At 44.5% G+C, this 27,183-nt stretch overlaps 1 protein-coding gene across 1 annotated transcript in view; it reads right to left on the reverse strand.

The window, feature by feature from the left end:
• Positions 1-27,183, reverse strand: part of COL4A6 (collagen type IV alpha 6 chain) — a 189,400-nt gene that overhangs the window by 68,136 nt on the left and 94,081 nt on the right. The window contains exons 3-4 of the mRNA XM_068962536.1: positions 2,467-2,601; positions 1,054-1,098 (exon numbers count right to left, since the gene is read on the reverse strand). Of these exons, the coding sequence (XP_068818637.1) occupies positions 1,054-1,098; positions 2,467-2,601 (180 nt within the window). The remainder of the gene's footprint in view (positions 1-1,053; positions 1,099-2,466; positions 2,602-27,183) is intronic.

Here is a 27,183-nt window from a genome sequence, read left to right on the forward strand (position 1 = left end):
AGGAATACTACTCAGCTACACAAAAGACTGAAATTTTGCCATTTGCAGCAACATGGATGGACTTGGAGGGCATTATGCTGAGGGAAATAAGTCAGAAAGAAAAAGCAAAATACTGTATGATGTCAATCATATGTAGAATCTAAAAAATACAACAAACTAGTGAATAGAACCAAAAAAGCCGTAGACTCTCAGACACAGAGAACAGCTAGTGGCTATTGGTGTGTGGGGAGGGGCGCTATTTTTAGGGGTTGGGAGGGTGGGGGGTACAAACTATTGGGCGTCAGATAGGCTCGTGGACGTATCGTACAACCTGGGGAATATAACCAGTATTTTGTAATAACTACAGATGGAAAGCAACATTTAAAATTTGTACTTAGAATTCCAAAAAATCTAAAGGGAAATTCACTTGGGAATCAGGCTGAAGAGAACAAATTATTGAAATTAAATGTATTAAAGTATCAGTAAGTATTTTTCTGTCTAATTTCGTGTACCTTCTTAATTTTCTGATAATGAGGAGATATGTGTTCTCATGTGGCACTGTCCTCACACTTCAGAACCAGTCCCTCATTCCCAGTGAAAGCTGCCCTCAACCTGGAAGACCCAACTCCTTTTGTCTAAGATGTTGATGGTTTTTTATGCCTGCACATATCTCTGCATCCCCAACTATATGATTTAGGGCTCCCCATGACAGAATCCCACGGAAAGTGTGGGTGAGCACTGCTCTTCAAGCCTTACCACGCACATCTCAACACTTAGCCCTGAGCATGCATGCCTGAGACAGGATGCGGCTAAGACCAAAATACTTGAGCTATGAGGCAGAATCTAGAGGTTGTATTAAAATTGCCTCTATGGAATGGATAAACAACAAGGTATAGCCCAGGGGAACTATATTCTATATTTTGTGATAAGCCATCATGGAAAAGAACATGAAAAAGAATATATACACATATATAACTGAATCACTCTGCTACGTAGCAGAAGTGAATACAATCTTGTAAATCAAGTCTACTTTAATAAAATAAAATTTCAAAATGCTTCTATGAACACACTCACCGGAATTCCATTAATGCCAAGAAAGCCGGGAACACCCATGGGACCCTAAAAAAAGGAGTAGGAATGTAAGAGATGGTCCAACTGATCTCCATTAGATGAGGTAGGTTTGTTCATATAGTTAATGACCTAAGTTGTTAAGAAGTGTTTTGTACCCCGCCCCCGCCCCCTGCCCCCCCAACCCCACCACCCCCCCACACATCACATCACCTTGCTCTCTACTATACTTCCAAGTGATCACTAGCCTTTACCTAAGGTCTTGGGCAGTTCTTGTCTTAGACCATGTGGTGTCAGACCTAAAAATAAGGCTCAGTATTATATGGTGCCTTGACATCTGGGAAGGCTACATGTGGGCTTGCTAAGTCTTCGCAACCCTAGCCCGCCAGGTTCCTCTGTCCATGGGATTCTCCAGGCAAGAACACTGGAGTGGGTTGTCATTTCCTCCTCCAGGGGATCTTCCCGATCCAGGGATCAAACCCATGTCTCTTATGTCTCCTGCATTGGCAGGCAGGTTCTTCACGACTAGTGCCACCTGGGAAGTCCTGGGAAAACTGGGAGTGCCTCAAAAGGCATTTTGCTCCTGATGAGATCTCGCAGGCAAACAACTCTCCTTATCAAATATACTGGGCACAGTTCCTGCTTGTTCCTGAGTTGTAGGTTTCAGTTCCCTGCTGGCCCAATGAATTATTCAAACAAGCCAGGCATATCCTCCTTCAGGAACCTAGGGACACTCATCCTCCTGACAGGCAGAGTTGGCCTCCCACAGCCCTTCTGGTTTACTTTGTTCCAGAGCGAAAGCACCGTGTGGCCCTGCACGGTATGTGATGTCCTCTTCCACTGTGCTGTGAGTGCGTGCGACTTATAAACCTGTTGTTGGTCTCTTCTGTCCTGTGCCAGGTGTCACATGCTTGGCCATCTGCAGAACCCTACGGTAGGAATCCTGCTCTCACCAGTGTGGTAAATAGGAGGTGATTAACTGCTAACCTCAGACAGCCAGCTGCCATGACATGACCAATCTCCCTTCTTGCATCTCTTTCCCTATATTTGTGGCCCAGCTGGCTTCCAAGCATTCTGACCCCTGGAGTCCCGTTCCCCTTATTTGGATTCCTCTGCTGCCCTGTTTATTGGCCTTCTGATCCACCTCCAGCTCAAACCCTCTGGACTTTTCCACCACGGTTATCCCACTTTTCTGGCAAATAGCTGATATCTGGACTTTCTGACTTGCTGGCTATGGGATTCTGTCCAGAAATGGGAGCATATCACCCATCCTGCCTATTATTAAAGTGTGTAGCCTGGCACCAAAGTATGTGCAGTTAGTATTCTTTTCATGAATAGAGAGAGCTGAGGTTTAGAACCTTTGACCTTCACACCCATGGCCCATGAGTCAAAGGAAAACTCAAGCTTTGGTGCTCTTACCTTATCGCCTTTTGGTCCATGTGGTCCCAGTGGGCCTGGGGAGCCCCTGTCTCCTTTCAACCCTGATAAACCACTAGGGCCAGGAAGTCCTTGAGGACCTGTTGGACCTTGAATTCCAATTGGTCCTGGTCTCCCCTGAGATGGACAGAAGGAGTACAATTAGGCAACAGAGGAGTTACCATCCCCGTTTCCCATTTTCCCATGCACAAAGAACACTGTCATCACTTCACTGAATAATTCTGGCTTAGAGACCTATGAAGCATGCCAAAGTTCCAGACACGGATCAGAAAAGGCTATTTTAGGGGTTGCTAAGCTTATTTGGATAGAACATATTTTATAAGCACATTTAATAAGATTCATGTGCACCAAGATCCTTCAACTTTGTACTTCTTAGGAGATTAGTTATTCAGGCTGGATAATATTGTCCTCTTCCTAGTTAATGCCAGGTCATCCATCAGACTGTCAAAAGAGCAAACGAACAGAACTCTGGAGAGCATTGGAACGTTTTCGAACTCACATCCAAATGGCCAACATGCTTGAGCTGAAGTTCAGAGATAGCTGTGCCCATAAAACACTGCCTTGGGGGGCCACAGTGAAGAGAACCCAGAAACCCCCAGCTGACCAAGCTGCAGGCTCACTTCTGTCAGCTGTTCCCAGAACTCCAGGACTGCAACTGGAAACAGACACCCACAGCGAACACATACACTGTTTATCTGCCCCTCTGTGTCTCTCTTCTTCCCTTTACTACCCCCGCCATCTGCACAGTGTTGAATGTGTAAAACCAAAGAAGGCTGAGAATATCCACTAAGTATCAATTATGATAGCAAGAGGGAACAGCCTGAGGATTTTGAATGCCCTATTTATAAAGCGTCTGTAACAATTAAGTCTGAGAGTTCAGGCTGACATTTTCAAGCTGATTGAGATGCAGAATTAACCCCAGTGGGTGCAACACAGGTGGGCTAGGCTACTATTTAGAACAAATCCCAGTAGGAACTGAATTTTCTTGGCATAAAAATGAAAACCATTAGTAATATGCATTAACTCTCAGAGAAAACAACATCATATCAGGTAGAAAGCCTATTTTCATAAACGCTTCCCATCTCCATCCCTCAACCCCTTTACTTACTGTCTGCAATTTCCTACAGTCCTGTGAAAAACTCTCAGAAAAGTCCATTAAATGTGCTTTTTACTATTCACCTTCAAGGTTTACTTTTGAAAGGGCTGAAAAGAGGACAGAAGCTTTATGTGGTGATTAGAGTCACATACTGGACACACAAGTGGCCGCCAGCTGTGTGCAGACTTTGGACTAAAATTTCCAAAGTCTACCAGGCCAACAAAGACCTGGGACTCTTGTTAAGAAGTAAAAGATCCTCTTCCCCAGGCGATGTAATTCTCTGGGTTTACCACCTACCACGCAATCTTTCCAACACAACCCTACAGAGGGTGCTAGGCTGCAGAGCACTTAACTTAGGCTTATTTCTGGGAATGATGGGATGGGAGTTGAACTTTTATTTTCTATGTTCTAACCTCCTGCTGCTGAACTTTTGTTTATGCTGGTTCTCTTATTATTCTTAAAAATTTTCAGTACACATACACAACTAAAAAGTAATAGAACACTTTAAAAAATACTGCTGGGCTGCTGCTGAGGATTAACGAAGTCTAAAATGTGGGCCTAGCTTTCAAGACTAATGTACACAAAGCTATAGCAAACAGTTCAAGTCCGGAATGGAGCATAAGTGCTACAGGAACACAAAGGCAGGGTTGACCATGGAGGGTTTGTGGAATGCTTACATTCTGTCCATGATGGGGTGGGGGGAGTGGGGGCAGTCACTGGCCACTCTGGAAAGGCTGAGTGGGCCCCAACTGAAGTAGGCCTGGAAAGCAAGGCAGGGAAGTGGAAGACTTGATGTGACAGGAAATAGGGAACCCTTAGAGGTTTGGGGATGGGGTAGGTGGGAGGAAGGCAGTTTCAATGTTGAAACTCATCAATGAGTATTTAGGAGAACGTGCGTGTGTGTGTGTGTGTGTGTGTGTGTGTGAGAGAGAGAGAGAGAGAGAGAGAGAGAGAGAGAGAGAGAGAGAGAGAGAGCGAGCGAGAGTGAGAGCGAGAGAGAGCATGAGGCCAGGGCAGCCTGCCTGAGGCTGGAACAAGGAAGACAGATAAGAACCAGCTGTTGGGGGAGGAAAGGACTGGTTGGTGGGAGAGTGAGGGTCAAGACAGGCTTGCCGGGACCATGTTATTACTAGCAAAGGAGATGCACACAGTCAGGGTACTGAATGCTTGACTCAAATCTGAGCCCTGCCCAAAGCTTTCCTGCATCAAGGGCTAGGAGGTGAGAGCCTGATAAACTGTTGAGCTGCTACCAAGAGAGCAGACTGTGGCGTGGCCCAAGTCCCATATTGCTCACGGCACTAGAGCCCAAGTGGTGCCTGATGTGCGCACATGGGCTAGCACATGCCAGCCCTGTTCCCTTGCCCTGGTGAGTGAGTGCATACTCAGTGAGAATAAGCAAAGAGACATAGGAGTGAGACAGTTCTCAGGCTGGACTTAACAGGAAATCGGATTCCATCCAGAAAAGGGTGGGCTCCATGGCCCACTCCCTTTCTCTTGGCTGAGAGGGTGTGTTAAATCTACCACAGTCACAGAGAGCTTAAAGGAAGGCTCTTAAAGAGCTCATGGATTCTTTGAGTTCGAATTCTTTTTCAAAAAGGGCATTTGAAATGGTATGGAAGGTGTACTTCTGAGCTGGTCCTGAGTTTCAAAACCTCTCAGATGGAAGCAGGGCCTTGGGGATGACTTGACACCTCTGAGGCGCTGCTGGCCCAGAACTGCCTCTTTAGGGTGGTGCCAGGGCCCCTGGAGCCTGAAGTTCTAGGATATGAGGCAAGGAGCCTTACCATCCACTGAGGTCCTTTCTTTCATACAGTGGCATAGAACACCATGAATAGACGAAGATGGCAAAGAAAAAAAATGAAGACATGTCTTTCGTGGGCTGTTTTGTCAGCATCTGTAGTTATATTTATTCTGTGAGTATAGCTGTATATTTCCCTTGTCTCCAATGTATAGGCTTTCTGTCACCATGCCCAGTGTACTGCTGACACTTAATACTAAATCAGTGATGGGTTTTTTGGTTGGTTTGCCTTACTCCAAAGAAGCTATCGGTGGCACTTTTCACAATGGCCAGCAGAGGGCAGTGTGAGAACATAGAGGCTTCAGATAAACAGGTGGCTGTGTGGCCCTCTCCCACTACAGAGAAAAAGAAATCATACCAGTGTCAGAGAAGTCACAGAATATTCTAGCAGGAAGGGCCCTTAGAGACCATTCCATCCAGGGTCTATTTTATACTTGGGGGAGAAAGGAGGCCGAGAGAATGGGAAGGACTTGCTTAGGTCATGTAGCTAGCTAGTGAGAAACGGCATGGGTCGTCTCCCTGCTTTCCAGCGGCAGATGTCCTGGGGGGGTAGTTGAGGCTGCCCCCCTCACCCCGAGCCCGCCCCTGGGACTGTCCCAGTCACTAGGCTGCAGTAGCCAGATGCTCACACCTCATTTCTCTCTTCCTAACTGATCATTTTGCAGAATCAATCTGAAATACCATCACTGTTTGGATTGCTAGCAGAATTTCAATGGGCTTGGACCAATGCCTTGCCCTGATACATGTCATATATTTTGGCAAATAGACCCAGACAGGGCAGAAGAGACTCCTACAAGTCTTTCCAACCAGCTCTCCTGCCTCCATCTGCTCCAGAGTTTAAATAAGCACATCAGGGTCAAGTTTTCAAGAGAGTGGCCTGGGACTTGTACATAAGGCAAGGAACTGCAGCTCGGGGCTGACTTCCTCCTGTTGATCACAGTGGGTTGGGGTCAGTGCGTAGCTTAATTTTACCTTTGATCAGACCACACCCCAGCCCCAGCCCCAGATAACTAGGGTAGCTGACCCCAAAATGGGTCTGCATATAAAGAGGTACACTTAGGCAGAAACAGCATCTTGGAACATTAAAAGCACATGCCTCTGACCAGGTAGAAGTTTAAAACTAAGAGGAGGGTGACTTTTCATTCCAAGGCCCATTTCTGCCTTTTCATCTCTCCCTCAAGGTTCCAGTGTCCTTCTATTATAAAATTAAAATTTGTTCCTAAGGAAGAATCTGAAACTCATCCCCACTGAGGCATAAATGACTGACAACAACTTAGAGCTTTACTTCTCCCCAGGGGTTTTGTATTTTAATGGAGAGCAAAGCGTTAAGCTAGGGCATACAAATTATAGTAATGAAGCACAGAAGGGAAAGGGGGTGTGCACACGCTTTCTTAAGGATCTGGCTATACTGCTAGAAGTGGGGCAGTGCTGTTAGGTGGCATCACGGTGCCGGCTCTGCTGTCAGACAGACCTGGAGTCAGATCCTACTGCCATTTAATAGCTCTGGGACCTTGGGCAAGTGATTTAACCACTCTGAGTCCCCAAGGGCTCCAAGCATTAATAGCTCTAGTGTAAGGTTATGGGGTGGAGAAGGCGATGGCACCCCACTCCAGCACTCTTGCCTGGAAAATCCCATGGACGGAGGAGCCTGGTGGGCTGCAGTCCATGGGGTCGCGAAGAGTCGGACACGACTGAGCAACTTCACTTTCACTTTTCACTTTCATGCACTGGAGAAGGAAATGTCAACCCACTCCAGTGTTCTTGCCTGGAGAATCCCAGGGACGGGGCAGCCTGGTGGGCTGCTGTCTATGGGGTCGCACAGAGTTGCACACGACTGAAGCAACTTAGCAGCAGCAGCAGAGTTATGGAGAGCATGTGAGTCAGTGAATGTAACACATGTGGAGGAGAGCATGAACATATGAATGTATCCGTTTCCTTTCTTCTTTAAGGCATGTTTATGGCAAAAGGAGAAGTTATAATTGGGTTCTTAAAACTCTTTTTCTTAAGTAAGAGATGCACTGACATTATTTAGAAACTCTCTGTGCGACAGAAATGTGTTCCAGGAATGAATGGTCACTCCATATCTGGGAGAGTATTTCCCCTCTTAGTACTGATGACCCGGTTCTCTTGGGCCCTCAGCTCTTCAGTTTCTGCTCATTCTCCTCATAGACCTCATCCACAAGCTAATGACTCCCCAACCTGAACCTCCAGACCAGAGTTCTCTTCTCAATGTGCCAGACCCTTATAGCCAATGACTTACCAGACTTGTTTACCTGGATATTCCAACTCAAATTCAACATGACTAAAGCTGAACCTACCATCTTTTCCCCAACTTCATTCCCCAAAGCAGATCCTTCCTTCTGAGTTGACGGTATTACCTCTGTAAATGGCAGTTCATCTACAAAGTTGATAAAGCCAGAAACCCAAGCGTCCTCCATGACCTCTCTCCCTTATTTTCTACATCCAATTCACCAGCAAGGACTGTCAATTCCACCTCTAAAATATAACTGAAATCTGTTCATTTTTGTCTACTTTGATGGTCTTAGTTCAGGGCTTCCTGATCTCTCCCCTAGAATGTTGCTACAGCTCCCCAATTGGTCTGCCATCTTCTAATCTAACTTTATTTTCTCCTGGCATTCTGCCTCAGGGTTTTTGTACATATCTTTGTTCTCCTGGTTCAGTTCCATTCAGTTGTGTCCGACTCTTTGCGACCCCATGAATCGCAGCACGCCAGGCCTCCCTGTCCATCACCACCTCCTGGAGTTCACTCAGATTCATGTCCATCGAGTCCGTGATGCCATCCAGCCATCTCATCCTCTGTCATCCCCTTTTCCTCCTGCCCCCAATCCCTCCCAGCATCAGAGTCTTTTCCAATGAGTCAACTCTTCGCATGAGGTGGCCAAAGTACTGGAGTTTCAGCTTTAGCATCATTCCTTCCAAAGAAATCCCAGGGTTGATCTCCTTCAGAATGGACTGGTTGGATCTCCTTGCAGTCCAAGGGGTTCTCAAGAGTCTTCTCCAACACCACAGTTCAAAAGCATTAATTCTTCGGCACTCAGCCTTCTTCACAGTCCAACTCTCACATCCATACATGACTACTGGAAAAACCATAGCCTTGACTAGGTGGACCATTCAGGCTCCAACCAAGACATTAGCTCTTCCAAGGAACCTACCATGATTACCCTTCCTCCACAGAATGGACTAGGTGGCCTGTTTGTGTCCTTACTCCCCAAAAGATGGACCTCCTTGAAGACAGGGCCTGTGTCTTACTTTCCACTGAGTCACTTGTGGTAACTACAGTTCCTCATATATAGTGGGTGCTCAGTATTTTCTGAATGGAGAAATGAATGAATGAATACACATACCAAGAAGCCAGTGGCTCAGGTCTATCAACATCTTCTTTGGAAGTCTGGATGGCTACACTAGAGTATAACCAGAGCCATCTGATCACAGAACTACAGAAGAAGACTTGCACCAGACTTAGGAAATGATCCAGTTGAGGATGGAGAAGTTGAAGCTCTCAGAAAGGGAAAGGGACCAACTCAAGTTCAGAGTTCACATAGCAAGACCAGAGACAGGGAACCCAGTGAGGAGGTTGTGTTCTCTGGGAGAGAAATAATGACGACCTGAACTAGCAAGACAGATTTAAGAGATATTGTAGAGCCTAAAAACGATAGGACTTGATGCAAGATTGGAATAGGTGAGTAAGACAGAGATAGGTATGAAGGAGGACGCCCAGTTTTCTTTTTGAACTTTTTATGTTGTACTGGGATATAGCCCAGAGAAGGCAATGGCACCCCACTCTAGTACTCTTGCCTGGAAAATCCCATGGATGGAGGAGCCTGGTGGGCTGCCATCTATGGGGTTGCACAGAGTCGGACATGACTGAAGTGACTTAGCAGTAGCAGGGATATAGCTGATTAACAGTGTTGTGATAGTTTCAGGTGGACAGTGAAGGGACTCAGCCATACATACACATGTCTCGACTCCCAGTTTTCTTGATTGGGTGACTGAGTGAATCTCTTCACTGACATGAGGAAGCCTAGGGGAGGAAGAATTTTGGATGGAAGATGAGGCATTCACATTTGGAGAGGTGAGGATTAAGATACCTACGGACTGTCTCGGAAGATGTTCAGAACCTACTTCTGCCTCTAAACTGGAAGGGCTGAGAGGGCAAGGAGCTCAGTTGACTTTGTCCTGGTATCTCTGGGAGATTCAGTGTCTGGTGTACAGTAGACCCTCAAAACATAATTGTGTGGAAAAAGCACAACTGTGGAATGAATGAAAATAAAGAATTAAATGCGCACTTGGGAATTTTTGAGAAGGCCACTTCCAAGCCCTATTAGGAGCAAAATGAGATTAAAAGACTTTGCTGCCAACCTTCAAAATCCCTGGTGGCCTTTGGGAAAAGCGTAGGAGAAGGCAATGGCACCCCACTCCAGTACTCTTGCCTGGAGAATCCCAGGGACGGGGGAGCCTGGTGGGCTGCCGTCTATGGGGTCGCACAGAGTTGGACACGACTGAAGCGACTTAGCAGCAGCAGCAGAAAATCCTGACCTCCAACCTGGGACCATGCGGCTTAAATTCTACAACTTTTCCTTATGTTTCAACTGGAATTCCCATTTCAGCTATGAGGCCAGGGCAGAGGGGGTGCAAGAACTTAACAGACTCTGGCCTAAGGAGATTGGCTCTCCCTCCTAGCCACAAAATATGTGGTAAGAAGGAAACCATCGATGATATCCCCCAAAGGCAGATTACTTAAGAACCTTCAGAACATGCTTCCTTTCACCATTCCTTTGGAGCATCACAATACACCTGTGACAGAGGTGGCGGGCACCAAGCTGGAAAAGCAATGAGTCAATGGGGCTTACGAATTTCACACAGCGGTGCAGTGGCAGAGGGAGTATCAGGGCCTCCCCATCAACTCTATGCTCCTTCTAATGCAACAAACAGAAATAGCCACCCAGAGAGCCCCAAAGTCCACTCTTTGAGTAACAGCACTAATGGGGCTTCCCTGGCAGCTCAGCTGGTAAAGAATCTGCCTGCAATGCAGGAGACCCTGGTTCAAATCCTGGGTTGGGAATTTCCTCTGGAGAAGGGATAGGCTTACCCACTCCAGTGTTCTTGGGCTTCCCTGGTGACTCAGCTGGTAGAGAATCCACCTGCAATGTGGGAGACCTGGGTTCAATCCCTGGGTTGGAAAGATCCCCTGGATGAGGGCATGGTAACTCACTCCATCATTCTTGCCTGGAGAATCCCCATGGACCGAGATGCCTGGAGGGCTACAGTTCATGGGGTCTTAAGAGTTGGACCCGACTGAGTGAATAAGCACAGCGCACAGCACAGCAGCGCTAATGGGCTAGCACTGTCTGCAGAAGTAAATGAGGGAGAAAGGACACCAGTAGGTGAAGAATAGATCTAAAGTATGGCAGATAAAGACATATACAGATATCCATTTGGTGACCCAGGAAGCCCTGCTTCAGCTTGCTAATATTAGCATCATCTACACTTTGCCAGCATGAGCAGTGACCCTTCCCATCTTCCAAAAACAAAACAAAAAAAGGTGCTTGGTGTCTCCCAAAGAATGAACTCCTCAAATTCTCAGTGTTCTGCCTAGCTGAGAAGTAGTATCAGAGTCTCACCCACAACACCTAGATGAAAACACACTTATTTTCTAGTTCTGAGGCAATAATCAGTGTCTGAAGCAGCCAGCCCAGGCATGAAGACATGCGTCTACATGTTTTGTTTGCAAAGACACACACACCCATCTCATTGGCTGCTGTCAGCATGTTGAAATTTTTGGAAAGACACCTCCCAGAGCACTAAAGTTAACTCTTGCTGGGCAACATTCTGCATCCCTCCCTTCTATCTGTTTATTCACATTTCTCTTCTAAAAGATACAAATCTTCTTTTTACCAGGCACATACTAAGTGCCCTCTCATTTAACTTGTTTCCTTTAATCCTCTTAATAGCTCTAACAGGTGGATATTATCTGCCTCTTACAGATGAGGAAACTGAAATTTAGAAAGGGTAAGAAATTTGCTTGAGAGCACCCAGTAAGCAACTAGTGAAACCAATTTTGATGATATAAAATCCTCTGCTGCTTCTACCTAGCTTATATTGCCTCTCTGCATAGAATAAAGCTCTGAAAATAGAAACACAAACCCACTTGAAGAGGGGCAGTAAGAGCTATCCTGGGCAGAAATATTTCTATTTACATTGATACTGGGACAAGTACTATTTAATAGAAGCTCAACAGAATTAATAAATTAGGTGATAAAATGCACTTTAAGGAATAGCACACTTTACACCTTAAAAAGATGGAAGATGACTTCTTGTTTAATAATTGAAGTGGCTTTGTTGATATGGTCTGTTGGCAATGGAGATTTTTCTAGGTTCTTGTAGAAAAATTCTGATGTGTTATGAGTCCCTTATGCTAGCTTATTCAGTTAGGCATGGACAGGGAAACACAGGCAGAGTATACTAATTTAATCATTGTGATGAGAAGAAATTGGTGATTTTGCTTTAAACATGTTGTATTTTTCCTTGCCCTTGTGGAATGCTAATAATTGTTAAAATAGGATGAAGCAGAGATGTCTGCTAGATAGAGGCAAAAAAGTTGATGAAAAAGTTTTAGGTCTCTCCTTTCTCTATAACATATTCCTAAAATCACATCAGAAACCAGAGAACATTTTTCTTTTGTGATAATAATATAATTGGGATGGTCAAGAGCCCACAAATCCAATGGAAATATAACCAATAGTTGGCCACAAAAATTTAAAAAAATAACCAAACACCTCTGTAACCATTAAAAATGGTTGAATGAGCCTCCATAACCCTTCAAATATACATGCAGATTATACAAACAGCCCCACCATATGGTAAAGTATGTGCTGAGTTTCCAGACCGCATGAGGAAATAGGTACAGCTCTATCTACTTAGGATGAATTTAACCTAAAACCATGAATTTTTCCATGCATCAGAAAAATCTGAAATACTTAATTAACCATAATTTAGTTTTCCATCTTAGAATTTGAAGGGCAACTTCTGTATGATTTGATGGCACTGGTCTCTAGTAAACAGAAAATTCACCTGCTTAAAGCAGAATCATAAGATTAAGGTTTTATTCCCTGCTCTCACTTTCTAACTGTATGACCTTGAGAAAGTCAACTCATCTCTCAGCCTTAGTTTTCTCATAAGCAAAATGGGCCTATTTGCCCTAGCTATTTCTTGAATTGCTTTGAGCATCAGTTGAGACAATGTATGTGAAAATGGGCTGAGGGTTCATTCCATTGACTAAGCTTTGTTTTGGGGACAAAAAACCCTAGTAACCAGACTCCCAATTTTCAAATATCCGTTTGCTGGGCTCATAGGGCAGTAAGCTTTTAAAGAAATAAAAGCTCACGAGGAGGAGATTTCAGTAGGAAAAAATGGAAAGAAACAAGGAGCAGAATGTACAGCTGTGAAAGGTAGGAGCAAATTGACCGTCCAGCACAGGGCTGTCATTATAGTGTAGAAAGGATGTGAACCTACTCTATTATCCTATTATTGTAGTTGAAATATATGTGCTTTATTTTAAAAGACATGGTTTAATTACAACCTGGAGCTAGTCTTTTTCTTTTTTTTCTAGCAAAACATAGCCATGGTTTTATAATTAAAAAATCAAAGTGAAACAGGCCTTGCCAGAAACTCACTTTATAGCAATTTTTCTGTAGTGTATCTCAGTTCAGTTCAGCTTAGTCGCTCAGTCGTTGTGACCCCATGAACTGCAGCAGGCCAGGACTCCCTGTCCATCACCAACTCCTGGAGTTTACCCATACTCATGTCCATTGAGTGGGTGATGCCATAAAACTGTCTCATCCTCTATCGTCCCCTTCTCACCCTGCCTTCAATCTTTCCCAACATCAAGGTCTTTTCAAATGAGTCAGCTCTTCGCATCAGGTGGCCAAAATATTGGAGTTTCAGCTTCAGCATCAGTCCTTCCAATGAATACCCAGGACTTATTTCCTTTAGGATGGACTGGTTGGACCTCTTTTGCAGTCCAAGGGACTCTCAAGAGTCTTCTCCAACACCACAGTTCAAAAGCATCAGTTCTTCAGCACTCAGCTTTCTTTATAGTCTAAATCTCACATCTGTACATGACCACTGGAAAAACCATAGCCTTGACTAAACAGACCTTTGTTGACAAACTAATGTCTCTGCTTTGTAATATGCTGTCTCAGTTCAGTTCAGTCGCTCGGCTGTGTCCGACTCTTTGCGACCCCATGAATTGCAGCACGCCAGGCCTCCCTGTCCATCACCATCTCCCGGAGTTCACTCAGACGCACGTCCATCGAGTCTGTGATGCCATCCAGCCATCTCATCCTCTGTTGTCCCCTTCTCCTCCTGCCCCCGATCCCTCCCAGCATCAGTCTTTTCCAATGTGTCAACTATTCGCATGAGGTGGCAAAAGTACTGGAGCTTCAGCTTCAGCATCATTCCTTCCAAAGAAATCCCAGGGTTGATCTCCTTTAGAATGGACTGGTTGGATCTCCTTGCAGTCCAAGGGACTCTCAAGAGTCTTCTCCAACACCACAGTTCAAAAGCATCAATTCTTCGGTGCTCAGCCTTCTTCAGAGTCCAACTCTCACATCCATACATGACCACAGGAAAAACCACAGCCTTGACTAGATGGACCTTTGTGGCAAAGTAATGTCTCTGCTTTCGAATATACTATCTAGGTTGGTCATAACTTTTCTTCCAAGGAGTAAGCGTCTTAATTTCATGGATGCAATCAATCACAATCTGCAGTGATTTTGGAGGCCCCCAAAATAAAGTCTGACACTGTTTCCCCATCTATTTGCCTTGAAGTGATGGGACCAGATGCCATGATCTTAGTTTTCTGAATGTTGAGCTCTAAGCCAACTTTTTCACTCTCCTCTTTCACTTTCATCAAGAGGCTTTTTAGCTCCTCTTCACTTTCTGCCATAAGGGTGGTGTCATCTGCGTATCTGAGGTTATTGATGTTTCTCCTGGCAATCTTGATTCTAGCTGGTGATTCTTCCAGTCCAGCATTTCTCATGATGTACTCTGCATATAAGTTAAATAAGCAGGGTGACAATATACAGCCTTGATGTACTCCTTTTCCTATTGGGAACCAGTCTGTTGTTCCATGTCCAGTTCTAACTGTTGCTTCCTGACCTGCATACAGGTTTCTCAAGAGGCAGGTCAGGTGGTCTGGTATTCCCATCTCTTTCAGAATTTTCCACAGCTTATTGTGATCCACACAGTCAAATGCTTTGGCACAGTCAATAAAGCAGAAACGGATGTTTTTCTGGAACCCTCTTGCTTTTTTGATGATCCAGCGGATGTTGGGAATTTGATCTCTGGTTCCTCTGCTTTTTCTGAATCCAGCTTGAACATCTGGAAGTTCACGGTTCACGTACTGCTGAAGCCTGACTAGCAGAATTTTGAGCATTACTTTACTAGCATGTGAGATGAGTGCAATTGTGTGGTAGTTCGAGCATTCTTTGGCATTGCCTTTCTTTGGGATTGGAATGAAAACAGACCTTTCCCGGTCCTGTGGCCACTGCTGAGTTTTCCAAATTTGCTGGCATATTGAGTGAAGCACTTTCACAGCATCATCTTTCAGGATTTGAAATAGCTCAACTGGAATTCCATCACCTCCACTAGCTTTGTTCGTAGTGATGCTGCCTAAGGCCCACTTGACTTCACATTCCAGGATGTCTGGCTGTAGGTGAGTGATCACACCATTGTGATTATCTGGGTCGTGAAGATCTTTTTCGTATAGTTCTTCTGTGTATTCTTGCCACCTCTTCTTAATATCTTCTGCTTCCATTAAGTCCATACCATTTCCATCCTTTATTGAGCCCATCTTTGCATGAAATGTTCCCTTGGCGTCTCTAATTTCCTTGAAGAGATCTCTAGTCTTTCCCATTCTGTTCTTTTCCTCTATTTCTTTGCATTGATCACTGAGGAAGGCTTTCTTATCTCTCCCTGCTATTCTTTGGAACTCTGCATTCAAATGGGTATATCTTTCCTTTCCTCCTTTGCTTTTCCTTCTCTCCTTTTCACAGCTATTTGTAAGGCCTCCTCAGACAGCCGTTTTTCTTGTTTGCATTTCTTTTTCTTGGGGATGGTCTTGCTCCCTGTCTCCTGTACAATGTCACGAACCTCCATCCATAGTTCATCAGGCACTCTGTCTATCAGATCTAGTCCCTTAAATCTATTTCTCACTTCCACTGTATAGTCATAAGAGATGTGATTTAGGTCATACCTGAATGGTTTAGTGTTTTCCCCACTTTCTTCAATTTAAGTCTGAATTTGGCAATAAGGAGTTCATGATCTGAGCCACAGTCAGCTCCTGGTCTTGTTTTTAGTGACTGTATAGAGCTTCTCCATCTTTGACTGCAAAGAATATAATAAGTCTGATTTTGGTATTGACCATCTGGTGATGTCCATGTGTAGAGTCTTCTCTTGTGTTGTTGGAAGAGGGTGTTTGCTCTGACCAGTGCATTTCTTGGCAAAACTCTATTAGTCTTTGCCTTGCTTCATTCTGCATTCCAAGGCCAAATTTGCCTGTTACTCCAGGTGTTTCTTGACTTCCTACTTTTGCATTCCAGTCCCCTATAATGAAAGGACATCTTTTTTGGGTGTTAGTTCTAAAAGGTCTTGTAGGTCTTCATAGAACCATTCAACTTCAGCTTCTTCAGCATTACTGGTCGGGGCATAGACTTGGATTACTGTGATATTGAATGGTTTGCCTTGGAAATGAACAGAGATCATTCTGTTGTTTCTGAGATTCTATCCAAGTACTGCATATCGGACTCTTTTGTTGACTATGATGGCTACTCCATTTCTTCTAAGGGATTCCTGCCCACAGTAGTAGATATAACGGTCATCTGAGTTAAGTTCACCCATTACAGTTCATCTTAGTTCGCTGATTCCTAGAACACCAGCGTTCACTCTTGCCATCTCCTGTTTGACCACTTCCAATTTGCCTTAATTCATGACATTCCAGGTTCCTATGCAATATTGCTTTTTACAGCATTGGACCTTACTTCTATCACCAGTCACATCCACAACTGGGTGTTGTTTTTGCTTTGGCTCCCTCCCTTCATTCTTTCTGGAGTTATTTCTCCACTGATTTCCAGTAGCGTAATTGGGCACCTACTGATCTGGGGAATTCACCTTTCAGTGTCCTATCATTGTGCCTTTTCAGACTGTTCATGGGGTTCTCAAGGCAAGAATACTGAAGTGGTTTGCCATTCTCTTCTCCAGTGGACCACATTCTGTCAGACCTCTCCACCATGACCCACCTGTCTTGGCTGCCCCACACGGCATGGCTTAGTTTCACTGAGTTAGACAAGCTGTGGTCCGTGTGATCAGATTGGCTAGTTGTATCTAGTCCATTAGAAAAGGGATACTTGTGGCATTTTTCTCTGACATAGTAAATTATCCATCATTGATATACTGTACAACCTTTGGTCCAATACTGAGCTGGTGTGAGTGGATTGCTTCTGGATCAATGTTGGCTTCCCCAAGCCTATAGTGAGAAGTCATCAAGTTTTGGGAGCAAAAGGTAACAGGGAGGGACAACGACAGCTCCTTAAACAGAAGGAGGAAATGGAGGATAGGATCAAAGGAATCTCCTGCTAAGAGCCCCTTGCCAAAGAACTCGGGGAGCTTAGAAAAGGGAGGAGAGGGCAGGGGAGGGAGAGGAACAGCTTACTCACATAGTCTCCATGCTGCCTTCCTGTGAGCCCACACCCCTGCATTCATTTAGAACCAGAGGAGCATTCATTTCTACATGCATGCAGATAAAAAGGTGTTCCAACTCCAGTACACATGCCCACAGGCACAGGAGTGTGCTAAAATGGTAGGACTTGCTGGTGCTCCGGCATAGCCTACCCTACACCTCTCAGTCAGCCACCTCGCAGTCAGCCACGGATTTGAATTCAAGAAGATGCAATGTCTTACAACTCCCCCGGCCAGCTGTATGCAATAGTTCTTGTGGACAAGCCCAGACATGCACAGGCCAAAAGGGGGTCTAGAGGGAGAGGGCTGCACATTTCTGATCTCTTTTCCTTTTATGTAATGGACAATGGGAAGCTGAGATGAAATCAGTCTCTGTATGCAACAAGAAAGATGGGCTGATGGAGGTGGAGGATGGTGTGGTGCAGGTGACAAATAGAAGCTCTAGTGTGTGCCCGTGAGCTAAGTCGCTTCAATTGTGTCTGACTATTTGTGACCCTATGGATTGTAGCCTGCCAGGCTCCTCTGTCCATGGGTTTCTGCAGGCTAGAATACTGGATTGGGTAGTCATTTCCTTCTCTAGGGGATCCCCACCCAGGGACTGAACCTGCATCTCCAGGATTGCAGATGATTCTTTACCACTGAGCCACCTGAAAAGCCTTAGTCCCAGTCTGGTGCTCTTTCTGCTACTTTATCTCTCTTTCTTTTTTAAGAGACTGGTCAATTCTGGGTTCAAAATTCCCACAAAAATGTACCTCCACACAAAACCCTGGATCTGGAGCTTATTGAATCCTTTAGACTTTCCCTTCATCCTTCTTGCTGCCCAGTGACACCCTTATTAACCAATTAAGTAGATGCACCAAGGACAGAGAACTCAACCTACTTGGTTGCCTCATAATGCATTAATTGAGAAAACATTTGTGGATTGCCTACTGTGTGCTACCCATGGTGCCATGTGTTAGGAACACACAAAATGAAAACATGATATTTGCCCTTGAGGAACTCTCAGTCCATGTCAGAAAGACTAGTTATGTACACAAAGGAATATACTACAAGGCAGAGGAAGGCAGAAGGGATATGAGTCAGAATCCAAGGACCATCAATAGTTTTGTCTTGAAGGTAGAGGAGCATCTTTTATCCCTTCAGACTACAGGGTGGAGAAGGATATGTAAAGAAAAGGAGCCAGGATGAGTCTGGGGAAGTAAGAAGGAAGTGGAGAAAGTCCATTTCGACTTGACCTCAGTGTTCTCAATAGTTGTAGTATGTGAGGTTGCAGATAGAGAGTGAAGGGGTTTGAGGTTGAGGGCAACTGGAAAGGGTGGGGAGGAGATGCTGCAGAGGCCATGGCAGGAAGTCAATTGCTAGAAAAGTGTGAAGGGCTGCCAAGCAGTTCTGAGCGCTCCAGTGACACAAGAGAAGGTGCTGTTGTGGGAAGCTTCCTCCAACAATGCTTGGCAGCCCAGGAGTGGGAGTAGGCAAAGCAGGTGGTGGGGGTTTCCAGGCTTGGACGTGGGCACTTACATCAGAATTTCTGGGGGTGAGGGCTGGGCCCAAAAGGAGGATGTGAAAGCACTGTTGATCTTGGGGTCCAGGTTGGAGAGCTAGCTGGCGAGGAGCTAGTCATTCCTGAGAAACAAATGATTTCCTAGACAATTTGGACCTTCCTTAAAGTGAGAGGTCCAAGCTAGCTATAGATATGAATTTTGCACAGCATGGATTGCTTGATTCAAGGCTGTCGAGACAAATCTGGAGTCAGGGGGAGCAACTTGGGGATTGAAATGTAGGAAAAAAAAACTCTCAAACTGTTAGCAGTGTCACGCCACATCTACATGACTTTGTAGCATAGCATCCAACTCAAACAGAGATGGACTAGGCTGGATAATGGTGCCCACGCCCAGGGCAGGGTTACTGGCATAGGTACAGGGGCAATCAAGTAACTCCCCTGTTCATAGTTCCCTGAGGACATTTTTTGTTCTAGTTCTTGGTTTTCTATACCTTCCAACTGGCAAAATGTCATTTATGTTTTTATTATATCTCACTCTGCAAAGATGGGCACAATAAAGGACAGAAATGGTAGGGATCTAACAGAAGCAGAAGATATTAAGAAGAGGTGGCAAGAATACACAGAAGAACTGTACAAAAAATACCAAGATAATCACAATGGTGTGATCACTCACCTAGAGCCAGACATCCTGGAATGTGAAGTCAAGTGGGCCTTAGGAAGCATCACTATGAACAAAGCTAGTGGAGGTGATGGAATTCCAGTGGAGCTATTTCAAATCCTGAAAGATGATGCTGTGAAAGTGCTTCACTCAATATGCCAGCAAATTTGGAAAACTCAGCAGTGGCCACAGGACTGGAAAAGGTCAGTTTTCATTCCAGTCTCAAAGAAAGGCAATGCCAAAGAATGTTCACTACTGCTACTGCTGCTGCTAAGTTGCTTCAGTCGTGTCTGACTCTGTGTGACTCCAAAGACGGCAGCCCATCAGGCTCCCTCATCCCTGGGATTCTCCAGGCAAGAACACTGGAGTGGGTAAGAATGTTCACACTACCGCACAATTGCACTCATCTCACACGCTAGTAAAGTAATGCTTAAAATTCTCCAAGCCAGGCTTCAGCAATATGTGAGTCATGAACTTCCAGATGTTCAAGCTCGATTTAGAAAAGGCAGAGGAACCAGAGATCAAATTGCCAACATCCGCTGGATCATCAAAAAAGCAAGAGAGTTCCAGAAAAACATCTATTTCTGTTTTATTGTCTATGCCAAAGCATTTGACTGTGTGGATCACAATAAACTGTGGAAAATTCTGAGAGAGATGGGAATACCAGACCACCTGACCTGCCTCTGGAGAAACCTGTATGCAGGTCAGGAAGCAACAGTTAGAACTGGACATGGAACAACAGACTGGTTCCAAATAGGAAAAGGAGTATGTCAAGGCTGTATATTGTCACCCTGCTTATTTAACTTATATGCAGAGTACATCATGAGAAATGCTGGGCTGGATGAAGCACAAGCTGGAATCAAGATTGCCAGAAGAAACATCAGTAACCTCAGATATGCAGATGACACCACCCTTATGGCAGAGTGAAGAGGAACTAAAAAGCCTCTTGAAGAAAGTGAAAGAGGAGAGTGAAAAAGTTGGCTTAAAGCTCAACATTCAGAAAACGAAGATCATGGAATCCAGTTCCATCACTTCATGGGAAATAGATGGGGAAACAGTGGAAACAGTGTCAGACTTTATTTCTTTGGGCTCCAAAATCACTGCAGATTGTGATTGACTGCAGTCATGAAATTAAAAGACCCTTACTCCTTGGAAGGAAAATTATGAACCAACCTAAACAGCATATTAAAAAGCAGAGACATTACTTTGCCACAAAGGTCCATCTAGTCAATGCTATGCTTTTTCCAGTGGTCATGTATGGATGTGAGAGTTGGACTATAAAGAAAGCTGAGTGCTGAAAAATCGATGCTTTTAAACTGTGGTGTTGGAGAAGACTCTTGAGAGTCCCTTGGACTGCAAGGGGATCCAACTAGTCCATTCTAAAGGAGATCAGTCCTGGGTGTTCATTGGAAGGACTGATGCTGAAGCTGAAACTCCAGTACTCTGGCCACCTAATGTGAAGAGCTGACTCATTTGAAAAGACACTGATGCTGGGAAAGATTGAGGGCAGGAGGAGAAGAGGATGACAGAAGGTGAGATGGTTGGATGGCATCACTGACTCGATGGACATGGGTTTGGGTGAACTCCAGGAGTTGGTGATGGACAGGGAGGCCTGGCGTGCTGCAATTCATGGGGTTGCAAAGAGTTGGACACGAATGAGCGACTGAACTAAACTGAACTCTGCCTACCCTGACTATTCATTGGAAGGACTGATGCTAAAGCTGAACCTGCAATACTTTGGCCGCCTGACACAAAGAGCCAACTCATGGGAAAAGTCCCTGATACTGGAAAGATTGAGGGCAGGAGGAGAAGGGGGCAGCTGAGGATGAGATGGTTGGATGGCATCACGGACTCAATGTACATGAGTTTGAGCAAATTCTGGGAGGTAGTGAAGGAGAGGGAAGCCTGGTGTGCTGCAGTCCATGGGGTCGCAAGGAGTCAGACACAACTTAGTGAGTGAACGACAACACTCAGCCCAACAATTCCCTTAGAGGTACGAGCAATGAATACACTTCAAACAGCTTAAAAACAGTTATCTGGTTCCCAGAGAAAGCACAGCTAGGGATTAATTAGATGACTTTGAGAGGAGTCCAGGTAGGAAATGAGGGTGGGAGGGAGTGGCATCTAAATAAGAAATCAAAAGGAGCCAAACCTTAGGACCTGGGTAGGGGGGCAAAAGATATGAAAAGGGAGCTGGCCTGTCCAGGGGCCTGGCCTGGGGATGTTATCTGGGCAAGAGGCACTGTGGCCCCCCCTTACCTCTCCATCCCTCACTACTGTTTTCGTTCTCTGATTTTATGAGGCTTTTAAAAGCTTCTAGATCTGGTACTGGCAATCTTTCAGAGAAAGTGAACAGAGAATTCTGCAGCAATCAAGTCCCAGTGAAGCCTGTAGCCAAGAGTACCAACAATTGTCCCCTAAAGCTGAGTGGTAAACAAACCTTCAAGTGCTTTCCCCTTCAAGGCTTTGAGTGCTGCAGGTCCTTTGGCCAAAGAACCTAGCAGCTAATCACTTCTCTTGACTTGCTGACTGACATAGAGAGGTTTCTTTGTTAGTCTAGTTTCAACTAGTCTCCGGAACCCAGGAGAAGGAAAAAAAATGAGGAGGTGTCAAAGGGGGATGCACGAAAGCTCTAGTAAGTCTGTCTGGGAGAGGGAAGCTCTCCCAAGGGCAAAATGAAGAAACTTGATTGGGGAAAGGTGGGAGATATAGCCAGAGAGCTTTCAAAAAGCATGGCCAGGGAGGCTGCTCCAGGGCTCAGAGTGTGTTCTCAGTCATGTCTGACTCTGTGGGACCCCATGGACTGTAGCCCGCCAGGCTCCTCTGTCCATGGGACTCTCTAGGCTAGAATACTGGAGTGGGTTGCCATTTCCTCCTCCAGGAGATCTTCCCAATCCAGGGATTGAACCTATGTGTCCTGTGTCTCCTGCATTGGCAGGTGGGTTCTTTACCACTGAGCCACTGGGGAAGCCCTCCAGGGCTCAGAGAATTCCCCTGTTCTTTGAAACACTACCCCTGTGACCACCCTCTCTTTTCCTTCTAGTTTCTCTCTAGCTGCTTTCCTTTGGCTGCTTCAAAACGTGCTCTGATCTGCCTGATGCTGAAAAAATAAACATCCTTCCTCTGCTGCTCTCTGCTCCATCTCTCCACCACCCTTCCAGAACAAACTTCTTAACAGACATCACTCATTACCTCCACTTCCTGTCCTACCACTTTCCTCACCCCCTGGCCATCTGAGCTGGCCAACTCTCTCTTTTATAAAAAAACAAAATTTTTTAATTTATTTGGCTCTGCTGGGTATTAGTTACCACACACAGGATCTTTAGTTGAGGCCTCTGAATTCTTTATTGCAGCATGTGGGATCTAGTTTCCTGACCAGGGATTGAACTAGGGGTCCCCACATTGGGAGCATGGAGTTTTAGCCACTGGCCTACCAGGGAAGTCCCCCAAGTCTTCTGTCTTGAAAGTCCTCTCTGGAAAGTAACCAGTGACCCCTGCTAAATTCTAATCCTATAGGTCTCCTCTGCAGCTCTTGTCATTGTGAAACACACTTTCACCTTCTGAAACCTTCCCTTGGTTTTCATTTCTCTATACTCTGGTGAGTCTTTTATCATCTCACCATCTTCTTCATTGGCCCCTTCCATTCTTTGCAAAGGCTCTTGCCTGTCCCTTGGTGATTTCATCCATCACCTACAGCTCCTACCACCTCCTCTGTAAAGATGAGGCATCACTCTAATTTATTTCTCAGGTCCTGTCAATTTCCCAAGTCATGTCCACAGCACTATTATTGGTCCCTAAGGGGACCAATAACCAAAGCTTATCTCAGTCCCTCATTAGCTCTCCCCTGGATAATGGCAATAGCCTCTGGAGTTCTGAGTCTGGTCAGACATTGCTGCAATCTCTCTAACACTCTGGACAGTAATCTTCCTAAGTCTGATCCTATTGCTTTTCTGCTCAAAGCTGTAAATCACTCCCCATTACTTTCACAATGAAGCCCTTACTTCTTAACCAGGCATCGATAGCCCTTCACCAGTCAGCTCCCACCTGTTTTTGCAGGCTTATTTTCCCACTAAACACCCTTACATGCCCTAGACTCTAAGCTGATGCTTAAGTCCATCCTGTGCCCTCTCTCCACTAGGCTTCCAACCATGTGGTTTCCTCACCAAAAATACCCTTCTCCTCCAGAACTCTCTACTAAGGTTGTATACATCCTTCAAATTGAAAGTGAAAGTGAAGTCGCTCAGTCGTGTCTGACTCTTTGCGACCCATGGACTGTAGCCCACCAAGTTCCTCCATCCATGGGATTCTCCAGGCAAGAATACAGGAGTGGGTTGCCATTTCATTCTCCAGGGGATCCTCCCGACCCAGGGATCGAACCCAGGTCTCCCCCATTGCAGGCAGACGCTTTAACCTCTGCTCCACCGGGAAGCCCCTTCAAAGCTCAGCTCAAATCTGACCTCTTCCAAAAAGACTTCTCATGTTTCTCTTGATTGAGTTCATGTCTTCCTTTAAAAAAAAAAAAAAAACATTTAAAAGGAAACTATAAGCAAGGTGAAAAGACAGCCTTCGGAATGGGAGAAAATAATAGCAAATGAAGCAACTGACAAACAACTAATCTCAAAGATATACAAGCAACTCCTGCAGCTCAATTCCAGAAAAATAAATGACCCAACCAAAAAATGGGCCAAATAACTAAATAGACATTTCTCCAAAGAAGACATATGGATGGCTAACAAACACATGAAAAGATGCTCAATATCACTCATTATCAGAGAAATGCAAATCAAAACCACAATGAGGTACCATCTCACACCAGTCAGAATGGCTGCAATCCAAAAGTCCACAAGCAATAAATGCTGTAGAGGGTGTGAAGAAAAGGCAACCCTCTTACACTGTTGGTGGGAATGCAAACTAGTACAGCCACTATGGAGAACAGTGTGGAGATTTCCTTAAAAAACTACAAATAGAACTGCCTATGACCCAGCAATCCCACTGCTGGGCATACACACCGAAGAAACCAGAATTGAAAGAGACACATGTACCCCAATGTTCATCGCAGCACTGTTTATAATAGCCAGGACATGGAAACAACCTAGATGCCCATCAGCAGATGAATGGATAAGAAAGCTGTGGTACATACACACAATGGAGTATTACTCAGCCATTAAAAAGAATACATTTGAATCAGTTCTAATGAGATGGATGAAACTGGAGCCGATTATACAGAGTGAAGTAAGCCAGAAAGAAAAACACCAATACAGTATACTAACACATATATATGGAATTTAGAAAGATGGTAATGATAACCCTGTATGCAAGACAGCAAAAGAGACACAGATGTAAAGAATAGACTTTTGGACTCTGTGGGAGAGGGTGAGGGTGGGATGATTTGGGAGAATGGCATTGAAACATGTATACTATCATGTAAGAAACAAATCGATAGTCTAGGTTCGATACAGGATACAGGATGCTTGGGGCTGGTGCACTGGGATGACCCAGAGAGATGATATGGGAAGGGTGGTGGGAGGGGGATCAGGGTTGGGAACTCACGTACACCTGTGGTGGATTCATGTCAATGTATGGCAAAACCAATACGGTATTGTAGAGTAAAAAAATAAAATTTAAATTAAAAAAATAAAAGTTTTGTTTTAGAATTTACCTATAGATAGTTGAATTAATCTGGAAAAGGCAATGGCACCCCACTCTAGTACTCTTGCCTGGAAAATTCCATGGACGGAGGAGCCTGGTAGGTAGGGTCGCTGAGAGTTGGACATGACTCAGTGACTTCACTTTCACTTTTCACTTTCATGCATTGGAGAAGGAAATGGCAACCCACTCCACTGTTCTTGCCTGGAGAATCCCAGGGACGGCGGAGCCTGGTGGGCTGCCATCTATAGGGTCGCACAGAGTCAGACACGACTGAAGCGACTTAGCAGCAGCAGCAGCAGCAGCAGCAGTTGAATTAATCATGTCCCTCAGTTCAGGGCAAAAATCACATCATTAGCCCATATAAGGCCTTTCCTTTTATTTTTCAATTTTCCTCCCTTCAAATCTCCATTCTCATTCTTGTCCCTTCACAAGAACCCTCTCTAAGGTATTTGATGTCTGCCCAGGATATCTGTTTCAAGGAAATGGAAACCAACTACAGTATTCTTAGCTGGAGAATCCTACAGACAGAGGAGCCTGGCGGGCTATAGTCCATGAGGTCAAAAAGAGTTGGACATGACTGAGCAACTAAACAACAACAATCAGGCTGTCTGTCTCTGTCTATACCTATATCTCATCACTGACTCAATGGACATTAATTTGAGCAAACTCAAGGAGATAGTGGAGGACAGAGGAGCCTGGTGGGCTACAGTGCATGGAAATGTGAAGAGCCAGTCACGGCTTAACAGATGAACAACAATACCTACACCTATGTGTATATCTATATCTATATTAACATCTACGTCTATCTTGTATTGTTGGTGTGGGTATTTAAATTGATGCAAATATTATTGGGTTATAGATTTTCATTTCTCATTTTTTTCATGAGAATGTTTTCAAGATCTATAATAGAAATTGCACAACTGTTCTACTGTTCCTAAACCTTGTTAGTATGCATAGAATGCATTTGCCTTGCTTTAAAAAAAATTTTTGTTTTATATTGGGCTAGAGTTAATTTTGCCTGGCTTTATAGGTATATTCCCTCACTGATGGACTACCTTGTTGTTGTTGTTCAGTCACTAAGTCGTGTCCAGTTCTTAGTGACCCCATGGACTGCAGCATGCCAGGCTTCCCTGTCCTTCACTGTCTCTGAGTTTGCTCAAATTCATGTCCATTGAGTCGGTGATGCCATCTAACCATCTCATTCTCTGTTGCCCCCTTCTCTTCCTGCCCTCAATCTTTCCCAGCATCAGGGTCTTTTCCAATGAGTTGGCTCTTCACATCAGGTGGCCAAAGTATTGGAGCTTCAGTATTAGTCCTTCCAGTGAATATTGAGGGTTGATTTCCTTTAGGATTGACTGGTTTGATCTTATTCCTGTCCAAGGAACTCTCAAGAGTCTTCTCTAGCCCCACAGTTCAAAAGCATAAATTGCCTCCAACCTCTTACACAACTGATTTTTTGAAAAACAAATGATTCTATGATAAATATCTTCATAAGGGTTTCATTTTAGAACTATGGAGAGGTTCCCCAGGATACATACTCAGGGGTGAGGTTGCTGGGTTGTCGGAATATATATGTAGTTACTATCAATAGACGTCATCACATTGCTTTTCAAAAAATGATTCCAGTTTACACTCCTACCAGCAATACACAGGAATTCCTCTTTTCCCCCACATACTCACAAACACTTGGTGTTATCTGACTTTTTAATTTCTGTCAACTGGATGAGTATATTTTGATATCTCACTGCTATTTTAATTTGAATTTCTCTGAGTATGAGCAAGGTCAATCATCTCTTTAATATGCCTATTAGCCACTCTAGTTTTCCCTTCTGTGAGTTGTCTATTTTGTGAATATACGTTGTGCCTTTTATCTATTGTGTTTTCCACCTTTTTCCGGTTAACTTAGAGTTCACTGGATATTCTAGATATCCATGCTTTGCCAGTTTTAGACATTGCAAATATCTTCAAGTCTATCATCTGTCTGTTGACTTTGTCTATGGTATCATTTCACTGGAATTGATAGTCTTGGGTTTGATGTAGTAGAAGCCATGACTTTTTTTAACCTTATATTTTGGACTTTGTGGTCTTATTTATGAAGTCCTACATCATTTCAAACTATAACGAAATTCTATGTTTATAGTTTTACCTTTCACATTTAGGCTTTGAATTCACCTGGAATTCACCGTGGTCAGTGACATACAGTAGTGATACAACTTGATTTTTCTCCCTATAGTGAAGTG

Source organism: Capricornis sumatraensis, chromosome X (assembly GCF_032405125.1).
Source record: "Capricornis sumatraensis isolate serow.1 chromosome X, serow.2, whole genome shotgun sequence".
NCBI lineage: Eukaryota > Metazoa > Chordata > Mammalia > Artiodactyla > Bovidae > Capricornis > Capricornis sumatraensis.